This window comes from Lycorma delicatula, chromosome 7 (assembly GCF_047948215.1).
Source record: "Lycorma delicatula isolate Av1 chromosome 7, ASM4794821v1, whole genome shotgun sequence".
NCBI lineage: Eukaryota > Metazoa > Arthropoda > Insecta > Hemiptera > Fulgoridae > Lycorma > Lycorma delicatula.
Window position 1 is genome coordinate 87072103 of NC_134461.1, and position 12971 is coordinate 87085073.

General features: G+C 33.1%; 1 protein-coding gene across 1 annotated transcript in view; it reads left to right on the forward strand.

Annotated features, from left to right (window-relative positions):
- Positions 1-12971, forward strand: part of LOC142327391 (intermembrane lipid transfer protein VPS13A-like) — a 250261-nt gene that overhangs the window by 233729 nt on the left and 3561 nt on the right. The window contains exons 61-62 of the mRNA XM_075370414.1: positions 235-358; positions 3486-3552. Of these exons, the coding sequence (XP_075226529.1) occupies positions 235-358; positions 3486-3552 (191 nt within the window). The remainder of the gene's footprint in view (positions 1-234; positions 359-3485; positions 3553-12971) is intronic.

Below are 12971 nucleotides of genomic sequence, written 5' to 3' on the forward strand. Positions count from 1 at the left end.
ATTCTTTTATCAGAAATAACAGAGGATTTTGCATTCTGTACTTCTAGAAAATTCTTTTATTTGTTGTTAGTAATATGATTTGCTTTCATACTACAACTTAAGATTTGTTTTTAATCTGTAAATCATAACTAGGTAAAACAATATTCTGAAATATCCTGCCCACTATTAAAAATGCCTTAATGGTTTCCTTAGGTTCAATAAACATAATAGAAATAATGTTGAAACTTTTTTCAGGATCCCAACAGGATGGTGTTGAAGGATTTTTTAGAAGTTCTGGTAAAGGGCTTATGGGATTATTAACTAAACCATCTGGTGGTGTATTAAATTGCGTTACAATGGCTACCGATGGAATAAAAAGGTTAGTTTATTTTTAAGTGGAGCATTATTAGATAAAATTTTAGAATTATTAAGTGAGTGTTTATGCAGCTATTCTTCCAAAATGCTTTGAACTATCTCAGATGATTCAATCATTCTTTCCTACTGTCCAACATATTATACTTGGGGTGATATTTAAGAATGAAAACAGTATATTGCACATCTCAGAGGTATTTGGAGCCAGAAATAAATGGGGTTCTACATAGTTAAAAAAAATGTGCACTATGGTGAGTTTTTAATTTTTGTCAGCCATCTTGGATCCACCATATTGAATCAAACTTAATTTTTTAAATAGGAAGGTGGGTGGACATATGACTCATGATTTCAATTTAAAATTTTACACGAAAAACAATGGTGAAACTCGTTTTTCTGTTAATACCTTTATTATCAAGTTATAAGTATTCAAAGTAGTAATCACGGAAAAATCGTGCTAACAATAAAACGAGCTAAAATCCGCTACATGAACAATTTTATCGCAGTTTACATTCATAATGTGTACAATAACAAACTATAAACAGTGTTATAATATTGATAATAATGAACAATAAGTAATAATTAACAATACAACAAAGTAAATGGCTACTTCGACTAACATTTAATTTAGATATTACAATATCTATTTCAAAATTTTAAATAAATGTTTTCGACCATAATATACTAATTAAATAAATGTTGAAAACACACCATTCTACAATAAATGTTCAAAATGCTTTCTCTCTACAACTTGGCAGTGTGCTAATCTCAAGTAATATTCATTTATAACTTGTTGTATCATGTCTGGTAGTACATGAGCAGATTTGTAAATTATTCTTTTCAGTTCATCAGTGTCTGCAGGTTCTGTTTTGTAAACATTATGTTTCAGATACCTCCAAAAAAAGTAATCCAGAGACAGGTCTGGGGATCTGGCAGGCCACTATATGGCTCCTCTATGACCTATCCAACGATTTGGAAATTGTTCATTTAAAATTTTCCGTGTCCTTAGATAAAAATGAGGTGGTGCCCCATCTTCCTGAAACCAAACATTATTGTTTAATTTTTGTCTAACATTTTCCTGGATATTTAGTAAACTCCTATTGGCTAACAATTTGCAATAAGCACCTCTTGTAAGATCATCATCTAAAATAAAGGGCCCTACAATACAATGACTGACTATTCCTGCCCAAATATTTACTTTCTGTGGGCTGTGTATGAGCTTCCAACATCCATCTGGGATTATTATTGCTTCAATATTGACAGTTTTGCTTAGTCACAAGGCCATTTAAAATAAAAGTCGCTTCATCAGTAAATATTATTGAATTAGAAAAATTTGCATTTAACTTTTGCATTAAAATATCACAATATTCAACTCTGTGGTAAAAATTACGTTCCAAAAGTTCTTGCACTAGGTGTAACTTATAAGGGTAAAATTTATTTATTTTAAGAATTTTTTTAATTGAAAAATAACTGTCATGTTGGACAACAGCTTTTCGAATTGATGAATGAGGGTCTTCAACAAAGGTCTGCAATACACCTGATGACTTTGCATCAATTGTGACAGTTCTTGGTCTACCGAAGCGAGGGTGATTCTTTACAGTAACAGTACTTCTTCAAATCGCTGTACTGTCTTGATCACAGTCAATTTATTTATTAGTTCTCTGTTTGTAAATCTATTATTAAATAAAACACATTCCTCTTGTAAAGACCGAACTCTTGTCACCATACCCGAACATCATAAACAGAGTTATTCTTTTGGTTTCACTTAAAGAAGGCATTGCTATTTGAAATTTAATATTTAATAAAACTAAATAAATTAACTAGGAAACTAATAATAACATTTTCACCAAAAAACAAATTTGAACTGCTTGGCCTACAACTTAATTTTTACTCAAATTTTTCCGTTACAACTATGTTGAAGTAAAAAGGTGAAATGAGGAGTTAATAAGTTGTATTCTTTCAATGTAATACAAACTGTATTGTAAATTAACAGCTGATTTACTCAGCTAAATTTGTGATATATTTTTAAGTAAGTATTTTCAGCTGATTTGTTTGTTGTTAACTGTTCATTATTATCAATATTATAGCACTGTTTAAAGTTCATTATTGTATGCATTATGAATGTAAAATGCGATAAAATTGTTCATGCAACACGTTTTAGCTTTTTTTTAACTTGATTTTTCCAGCATTGCAGCTTTGAATGCTTATCACTCGATAACAAAGACATTAACAGAAAAACAGTTTTCACCATTATATTTCTTGTAAAATTTTAAATCAAAATCATGGGTCATATCTCCACCTACCTATATTAGGAAATTAAGTTTGATTCAATATGGCAGACAAAAATTAAAAACCCACCATCATAATGCAGACTTTTTTTAATTACCTAGAACCCCATTTCTTTGCCTCCAAATACCTTTCAGATGTACAGTATAAATCTGTTTCCATACTTAAATATCACTCTGTATATGTAACTTTATATATGTAGTGTAATTACACACACCAAAACCTCACTTGTTTCCCTTTAGAGAAACATTTTAAATCATCCATTTTGAGTAATAAATTTAAATTAGTCTGATAATTACATAGATTATTTTATTTGTAATTATATTTATGGATTTTTCAATTGGGATGATTGTACATTAAAAGACACGGTTTTGGTTTTTGTAGTTTTAAGATATTTTTATTTGTTTTGATTTTTCAGTATTTTTCTGAAATTTAATTTCCATTTTAAGTATTTTAATAGTTTTTTGGCTACTGTATATGATGGAGCTGATTACTTTAATAGCCAAATTTTTTTATATATTTTATTGTCTGCACTCACAATAGTACATTTATGTTGAATTTATATTACATTAGAAGCAAATTTTGTTACAAACAGTTATTATGTAAAATAGATCAATTAAATAATTGTAAATGTAAAAACTAAACAGATAAATATAACAGTTTTCTGAAAGAATATCAATATCATTTTCAATGGTTAAGGTTAAACATGAAAATTTACCCTCTCATTTTGATGGACAGTCCAAATGCAGACGTGAAAGTGATATAAATATTGATATTATTATAAGATAATATTATTAAGATGATATTAATGTTTTTTTATAACTAATTTTTATTTATTACTTTTTTTTTAGAGCTGCTGAAATAGGTGAAGATATGATTTTAAGGGCAAGATTACCAAGATATCTCAACCCATATTTGGTATTTTCATTTTTTAATTATGTATTAATGTATTTCATTATAACTTTAATATTTATTTCACTTTTTGAAGTTGTTTTGTAACTTCATTGTATATCAGTTGACATTTTGTGTGAAGGCTCTGCTAAAATATTTTAACTTCAGATTATGCTACTTTGGTACTTTTATTTATTCGCTTAAATTATGGTTTCTTGCATGCAAGCTTTTGTAGGGCATCTTTCTTTTTCTAAACTGCCAGGTGGGTTATTATTAACTGCAATGCATAATCAACAAAATTAATATTGTTTTATAGATGGCTGCTTCTTTTGCAATGGTTGGCTTGGCTTTAACCATGTTTGTATAACAAATGAAGCTGGAAAGAACAGATCAGGAAAGTAATTGATATTGAGAAAGGAGCAATCTATTGCATATATCACAGTATCTATGAAATGAAAGAACTCATCTTAAAGTGCAAAAAACTCTTGAAACAAGTTCTTCAAGATCCCACCCAACAATAGATACCCATTTCATCCCCAGTTCCTTGAAAGATCAATATATCATTACTTAGGATGGAAAAATCATTAGCCATCAGTAATTTTGGTTTTTTAGTTTAGTTATATCCTGATATGGATTACAATCCTTATAAATATAAGTACCACACAAGTTGAGTTCTATATGAAAATTTCACCTATCTGCAGAATTGTGGACATAATAGAATTGAACTATAAACCTTTTATTCAGATCACCCATTGGAGGATCTAAACCTTCCCCCCTTGGAGGGTTAAGTATTCATACCAACTTTAGTAAATAATGGCAAGATTCGAACATGAAAATTTAATAAGACCTTGTGATTGTTGTTAGAACTGGAGTGGGAAAAAATAGCCCTTTTATCTACATTAACTTCACTTAACAATATATTGTAATAATTAAATATTGTAATTATACATACTGCAATCTATACTTACTTTAAAAGCAACAACAAAATTGTTTACCATTCAGCAGCTAACGTTTTGACTATTATTATTACACTTAAATCAATTAAGTTTTTATTTTTTGTGTAGGAACTTAATACTTAGTTAATATATTTTTGTTAGCTAGTAGCTATGATTATAAACATGATCATTTTCATTTGATAAATTTAATTGTTAAAATATGGTTGGGTTGCCTTTCCAACCATATATGAAGCTGTATCAGACAGCTTCCACTTAAGAAGGAAGCACAGATTGAGTCCACAAGAAGATTTATAGAATGGACAAGGTATTTACAATGGAATTTTTCTTAACCGTTAACATTATTCATAGATCTGCATACAGAATTGTTTCCAATTGACTTGTCTACAAAAAGTCTATAATTAATATTAAATAGTTAAGTAGTTGACAAACAAGCATTAAAATATAAGTAGTAGGAAAATGGGCCACAGACCAATAGAATAGCAGTATTTTGGTGACATGTCATTGGCCATCTTGTATTTCCCCAACCCTTCGCCAAAAGCCAATAGAAAAAATTGCAGTAATGTAGCTCCATCCCTCTCACTCCCCTCGCTAGCTCTGCCTTTCCGCTATATTTGATGTTGAAAACCAATATGATTGCAGCATTTTGGTATGTGACACCTGCTGCTGATAGTAAGTCTTTGTCACCCAATGAGTTGGGAGAGTGGTGGGTGCATTAGCCTACGCCACCATGGCATCTTCCGACCATCAAAGCAAAGTTTTTTCTACACAAGCCATGAAATATTCTAAAATAAAAGAATAATAATACCAAATAAATAATTTAAATTTTAACAAAGTAATAAGTGGTGTGTTTGTGGTGTGTGGATGTGTATGTGTGAGTATGAATAAGATAGTCTTTCTTGAGGATGATCCTAATCATTGTGATTGCTACACTGGGCAGTAGTGTTTGACTGACAAGGTGGTAGATGAGCCCTGTGCACAGGAAGTTTGAGGACACGTGGGACATGTAGTCTGTGGATGCTGTCAGGCAAATGAGGGCACAAGGCAGATGTTGCACAACTTATACTGATATCAGCAAAATTGATATTGCAATGACCGCTACTCAACTTTGTTTAGTTCATTAGATGAAAATTTGTAGAAGTCAAAGAGTTAAAATAAAAAAAAAAATTCAAGACCACCCAAAAAAATTAATTAATACTTGTATGCTTGCACTTGTGAGTGCATGTGAGTTACTGCAAAAGTATAAGTGTTATGATAAATAATATTTGTATAGATTGTATTTTTAATAAGTCTGTGTGTGTGTGTGTGTGTTTGTGTATGCAAACACTTACCTCACCAAATAGTGCTACAGTTTGCTGGAAGATGAATCCTCCATTGATTGTGGCACAGGCCTTTAGGCCATCCATCCTGGTAGGCATTAACTAATGTAGTGAAAGAAAAAATTCTTTTACATCATTAGCTGAGAATTACCACATGAGGGTTTAAAGTGGTGTGTACATGTAGTGCTGCAGTTCTGAAAAGATCGTTTTAAAACATTACATTCAGTTAAAGAATTCAGGAAGTACTGTTTTATTTATTTTCTCCACCATTATTATTTGGTTGCATTTCCCCACCACAACAGAAATAAAATTTTATGTTGTAGCAGCCATTTTGTGTTACATTTATTTTTTATTAAAGAGTGAAATCACTCTCTCAGGAGGCCTACATAAAACACTCACCATTATTTATTAATTTTTTTTTATAACAACAAATTACTACAGTCTCATCTGAATATTGTGCGTTATTCCACAGTATTTTAACCTGAAAAAAACAAGTTCCATTGAATAAAATTTTGTGTCTTAAATCTTTATTACATAATAAAAAGAAGGTATATATATATATATATATATATATATATATATATATATATATATTTGAATTGTTTCAAATATAATTTTTTTTAATGTCTTGCGCTGCAAAAAGCTCATTTTTTATCATGGCATTCAAAATGAATACAAACAAAGCTCCGTATTTGGTGAACACTATTTTCATGGCCCGTAGTGTACTCATGGGAACACGCTAGATCTTTTTAATTTTTTGTCATAAATGATTGTAAACGAGGCGTCGTTAAAGACATTGATAAACGTGACTGGATCCATCTGGTTACACGTTAACTGGATGGATGCTTTCAACAAAATGATAAAATTTTACCAGATTCGTATTATTTGAAAATGTTCTCCATTTTCCACAGCCAGATGAGATAATCGTCTTTTTTCTTGGAATTAGTCTCTCGATTATGCAATATATTGAAGCAATCTTTCCAACTCATCAGCATCAATGACTTTTGTGGTCCCCATAGCAGTTGAATTCCATTTTTTCATATACGTGATCTCAATATCTTGACGGAATTGTAACTGAGATGCAAAGCAGCACATTTCATGTTGACTGCAATAAAAGTGAACGGAGTCACTCCTTGGTTATTGAGTTGCATTTTTGTAAACTCCTATTACAAATGCTAATTCTTGATAATGAAGTAAAATTTTTTTGACTTCTTTTATTCCTATCTCGAGCTTTTTTATTTTTTTCAGAAGACTTTTCAGATTGTGATAGCAAACTATCTAGTACTTAGTACATACGCTTCAAGCACTCGCTTAATGTCTTGCGCATGCATATGAATCGTTAATGCTAAAATAAATTTCCTGTCATCGCATCAAATTCCTCAAATATAGAAATGATTGAAGTAGACACGTGCATTCCTTAGAACCTCAACTTCACAACTGGTGCATCCTCCCAACATCCATCAGTGATATTGATTTCTCCTACCACTCTTTTTATGAATATCGCATTCACGTAATAATCTGTCGAAAAAAGCCTCATATTTCTGCTTGATTGTACCTCTGATAATATCCAAATGATGTCCAACAGTTTCACAGAGACTCGTCCTTTTCAGCATTAGCAGTATACAACATTCACTCTTACATGATTTTTTTGCATCTTCCAACAAAGTTTATTGACAAATTTTGCTGAAATTTGTTACTGATACATATTTTAATAAGATAAAACCATCTTTAAAAGAATTAAGATAAAAAAATATAATTAAAAGAACCAATATTTAAAAAAATACCAATACTTAAAATTAAAAATACATAATTAACAAAATACATGAAACAGAGTTTCAAGTTTTGCCGCTATCATCATCAAAGGATAAAATAAGACTGTCCATCACCATAACGATCTGCAACAGTTTATAAAACTTTTGGGAGAAATACCCTCTCCAACAATGGTACCTATTGTAAAATATTTCAGTGTTCGACTTTAAATCTATTTAGATAATTTTCTTGGTACTATGTTTTCGTATAAGACTGGTACATTTTTTACATTAATCGTGCGAATTCAGTCTGACAGCACCAATTACATCTAACATTTTGGTCTTTGAAAGAATAATCAAATCCTTCCAAAGCGAAGATTTCTTTGTCTTCGATATCGTTACATCGAAATGAATGCAGCCGATCGGCCTACCTGGAAAATTCCTTTGATGATATCTGCTGTATCAACCAATCCATATAGAAAAATGCGGTATGCAGTTCTCCACGTTTACGGAGATGATAGGTGTGATATGAATAAAGCTGGTGTAGTCGATTGGTGTAAGAGGATAGATATGTACATTTGTGAAATCGGGTTTAGGAATGGTTTCCGGTGTCTCCCGAACGTCGTCGTGGAACCTACGGAGGAATCTAGCTTTTTCCCGCCCCTTTCTGTATATCTTGGAAAAACATGAACGAAGTGCTGTCGTATCCTCAATGTATACAGCGTCTCCTTGATCTCAATTTCTATGATGACAGTTGTTTTTCAACCAATTTGCCTTTCGACGGTATCTCAGTTTGAGGTTAGAGTTTGTATAAGGTGATTGGAAGAAAAGAATCGTAAAGCAATAACTATCCACTATCGCCAACTCCTTTACGATAAAATCATCATTATTGTCGAGAAAGCCGTGAATCTCAAATGCACTTTCCATGACGATAACCAAGGAAGTAATGAAACCAACATCGCTACATACATTTTTATAAACTCAGAACATCGGTTGCGTTTCCTCACCACTCTTGAGGTAGCTACTTCGGCTTTTATTAACGAATGAAATTTCTCTCCGGAAGGCCTACCATAAAACATTCGAATTAACAATCTTTTTTCTTCATTTTTTCATTATTTTATTTTTTTTCCTTTTTCCCCGTATGAATGTTTGTTACATCCATTTGAAAGGGAAATTGTTTACATGAATTTGGGAAATTTTTGGAAGTTTGCGCTAAAGTCGGACATCAATGATTTCAGAGGTATGTGTGTGACGCGTTAGCGGAAAAAATAAACTCAGTAGAATCGGGTACTGTTAACTCTAACAAGCGATCGGCCACCATGACCATATGTACACGATTTCTTGGGTACCCAGCTCCACAGCTGTAATCCGGAATGAAATGAAGAAAAAAGTGCGAAATCTCAGCTAATTCGACACCAGAATCCGGTCGTTGCGTAGCTGGGATCAAAAGGAGGTGCTTTCAACACTAATGCAGCCAAGGAAATCTTCCCAGTTGAAAACCACCCCAGGAACCAGAGCAGCAGCAGCGTGGTCATCGGGACCAAACGGCCCCGATGACCACTACCCCTGTCTGCGAGCATTGCCCGCTAAAGACTACTCGGAGTAGACCGCGACAATGCAATGTCCTAGATGCAATGCCTGTCATTGCACTGCTGGAGATGGTTGTCACTCCCTTCTTATATTGTTGTCCTCGTCTTCTTCCTTCTTCTCAGATAAAAACTAATCCCATTTTTAAATTTTATTATCTTTTTCTACGATGAAGACGTACAGTAATTATTTTCCCTTTAAACTGACTACACGTACGTTCTGATTCACAACTTCTATCGTGATGTGTATCGTCTCGTTAGGACAGGAAGATATAAATTACGTTATGTCTTCTTATATAATTTTATAAACTCCTTCAATGTTAAAAAAATATTCATGCAACAACTGTCCTTCTTCGTCCGTTTTCGAGCCTCTAACTACGTTACAGGTTACGCGTATGACGTTCATTGTGCCACTGGAAATCGGTTTGGTGGACGTGTGCCATTTATACGGATCTAAAACGACTGAACTGAAGCCTAATATTGATCGGATTGTGTTTGATCGAGTAAATTTGACTTTTAAAGAACAGTACATCATACATTCAGTTTTCTTATCGTGTAAGATACAGGTGGTTCTGAACACATTATAGTTGTTTCATTGTACGCCGATTTCTGATTTTTTAATTTTTATTTTTATTATTCGGGAATAAAAGCTCTATTTGCGTCTGGATTCTCCATATCATTAAAATTGCACATTTCACTGGTCATTTCATATTTCAGTGTCTTCGATTTTTTACATGGCGGTACTTTTTAATTCGGTACATTTTTCGTTCGTTACCATAATAAAACACTTGTTAGAGTTAACAGTACCCTATTCTAATGAGTTTATTTTTTCCAATAACGCGTCTCTCATAAACATACCAATGAAATCATTGATGTCCGACTTTAGCACAAACTTCCACAAATTCACATCCGATTGAGGTCTGCGAAGAAGATTTTTTAACATATTCTTCGACTACTTCCTTATCTGCCTCGTTTGATGTTTTTCCTCTTTTTGATTCCACAACCAGTACGACAAGAGGGTACCTTGTTTTTATGTATTTACGGATTCTTCCGTTGAATTTGCTCTTTGCTTTCAAAGTATTAGTTAACACCGATACTAGCTATTAGTTATCGTCGATACACCGACGATAGCGTCGGATGATTACTTTTCTGTCCGCTTCAGCTCTGTTCTCTGAATATGAATACTTATAAAAATTATAAAATGGAAATCATGCTCCTTGCACGTGGCCTCCGGCGGGTTTATTCCCCGGTCAACCTCTTGAGTTTAGTTCCTGATCAGCATTAATGGTACCCCGGTATGTTAAGTACTACCGACAATAAATAGGTGTCTACCGACACGACACCTTTGTTTATTATTGTTCCTACTGCTTTCTTAGTTAAATCATTCACAGCGTTTTTGTGAGAATACTTAAGAGACCACTTCCTCATTTTGAACTGTTTCCTTTTCAATACACATGTCATTTTATACGTCTATCATCATCGGGTTCAGAACCGACAATGGAAACAATACGATTAATCTGACTTTTATTGGTGTGACATTTGTTTCAGCTTAGTTAATATACCCGCGAAATTATTTTTCCACTTATTGCATGTTTAAATGCTTTATCTTAGTCAACTGATTAACACTGGGATGAACTGATGAAGCCTATCTTCTTTAATAATTCCCAGTTCTCGCAGTTCTTCGACTATCGATATTATTTCGTTCTGATGGGCGTTTTTCGGAAGCTATCAACAATCTCAATCTTTCACATAACTAGTCCGGATCATCAAAGAAGACGTAATCAGATCTTGTGATCTCATCAAAAATCATCGGCGTCCTTATCCTTCTGCCATAAACAGCTTCCTTATTATCTTCACATATTTCAGACCGACATTAGATGAGTTTATATCTACCATATCTCGTTTTTCGTTCTACGAGCATCGATAAGTATAAGAATCTCTGCACTTTCTGAGGTCTTCCTCGGCATGTATGTACGAACTTGTTTCTTTCTTTAAAAGCAACTGGTATAATCTGCGCGTGCCTTCGAATCTTGTGACACCTATTAAAATTCTATCGTCTTGATTGAAATGAACAGATTTGTCTCCAATTTTTAAATGATCACATTCAAAGTGAATTTTATAAACATTATCAGTCTTATTTTTTAAATCTTTTATGGCATCAAGCATGTACTGCCTAAGAAGTTCGTCTTCGAATCGATTCTTAACCCGTGCCACAGCCTGCAGTTTTCCTGTTGGTGTCTCAAACTCTGGTGAAATAGTCCCTTCAGTTTGTATCAGTTCGTTCAACTCGGACTGCGCATGTTTACTTATGATCTCTTTGGTGGGTTCATTCATTTATTTTTCTTCACTTCATTCTAATTCTATAATCGCCCATGCGTACATCATCGTGTTCATAAGCTTTTCGTTCTTTCATCACGTGATGGGGATAGTCAATCGGAATTACAGATTAACTTCTGCTTTAGGCTTACCCTGTTCGACTATTCACCGGTAGTTATTTTACTTTCCACAAACATCATCAAAATTCATTATCGAAATCGGTTCCGTTTCTTCGGAAGGAAAACCTCTTGATTGTTATCAAAAAGATAATAAATTATACCTTCCATGTCGAGTAACACTTCTTGCAAAAATTTATATTTCGGTCGATAAAGGGATCTAGAAAATACCTTCACATTACTGAAACCCAAACCGTGACAGTCAAGTAATTAAAAACTGCGTTCTTCTGACCAGTGTGAAGGATTTACAAGTAAAAATCTGATATTACTGGGAAGTAACTTGCTATGTCTTCGTTTCATTTTATCGCCGTCCTCGTTTCCGATTAAGTTATAAAATTAGAAAGCTTATCTTGTTGCTCCTTGAATTTCATTTTTAAAAATGATGTCTTCTTAGAAGCGGTTCCGCTTACAAAACGTCTTATTTATTATCCCATGATTCGTGACTCTTAACAGAGTACAAGCATTTTGTTCTTTTTCCGTTATAAAATTTTCTCTATCAAAAGTACGTCACCATACTTTGTTTTATTTAATTTTTCGATTATAAAACTGTCCTTTATAACCTCACCTTTTCTATAAAGAAAGCATTATGTTATGCGTTCTTCACCTTCGTTCTTCTTGTGACAGTGATTGGTTTGAAACCTATAGTTCTGTGACATGAATTGTACTCTTTGGTCAGTTCATTTAAAAAAATCAACCCATCTGTAATTACCCCTTTCAGTAAATTTACGCCACTTCTTGTTCTTCAGAGTTTGATTAAGGCGTTGCGCTAGAGAAGCTTTTCTATAAATGGAATAGTGATTAATAGTGACTATTTGGTCACAAGTGATTCAATTCTGAGATTGAGCAATCACCAGTTTGAAAATTTTCATCTTATTCGTTTTCAAAATTGGCTCCAAGCCTGGACGACTTCTTCAGCCTGTTTACTTTTTAGCGGTTTCGCGATAGCAAAATCGATGAAAGTATTACTGGCATATACTTTATTAGTTTATATCTTCACTAGATCGGTCTGATACAAATCATTGATATCTTTGAGCTCTATATTTCGCGTTGGATAATTGCGTCTATGTTGCTTGTGAAGCACACAGGTAATATGCCCCTTCCTTTTATTAATCTTATTATATGAAGGAAGAAATAATTTATTCATCTTATAAAAAAATTAACGGGGAAGAATGCACAGCTTCCTTCAAAACCGTTACCCTTCTTCAGGTTCATCTTTTACAGAAAACATATAATGGGATCCCAAGTCCTGTTACAATCTGATGGATGATCCGTCCTCCTACAAACTGCTGCGTGATTTGGTAAGGGAATATTTGCATGCGCGCAGTAACAGACGCGTGCCTGTTGCGTA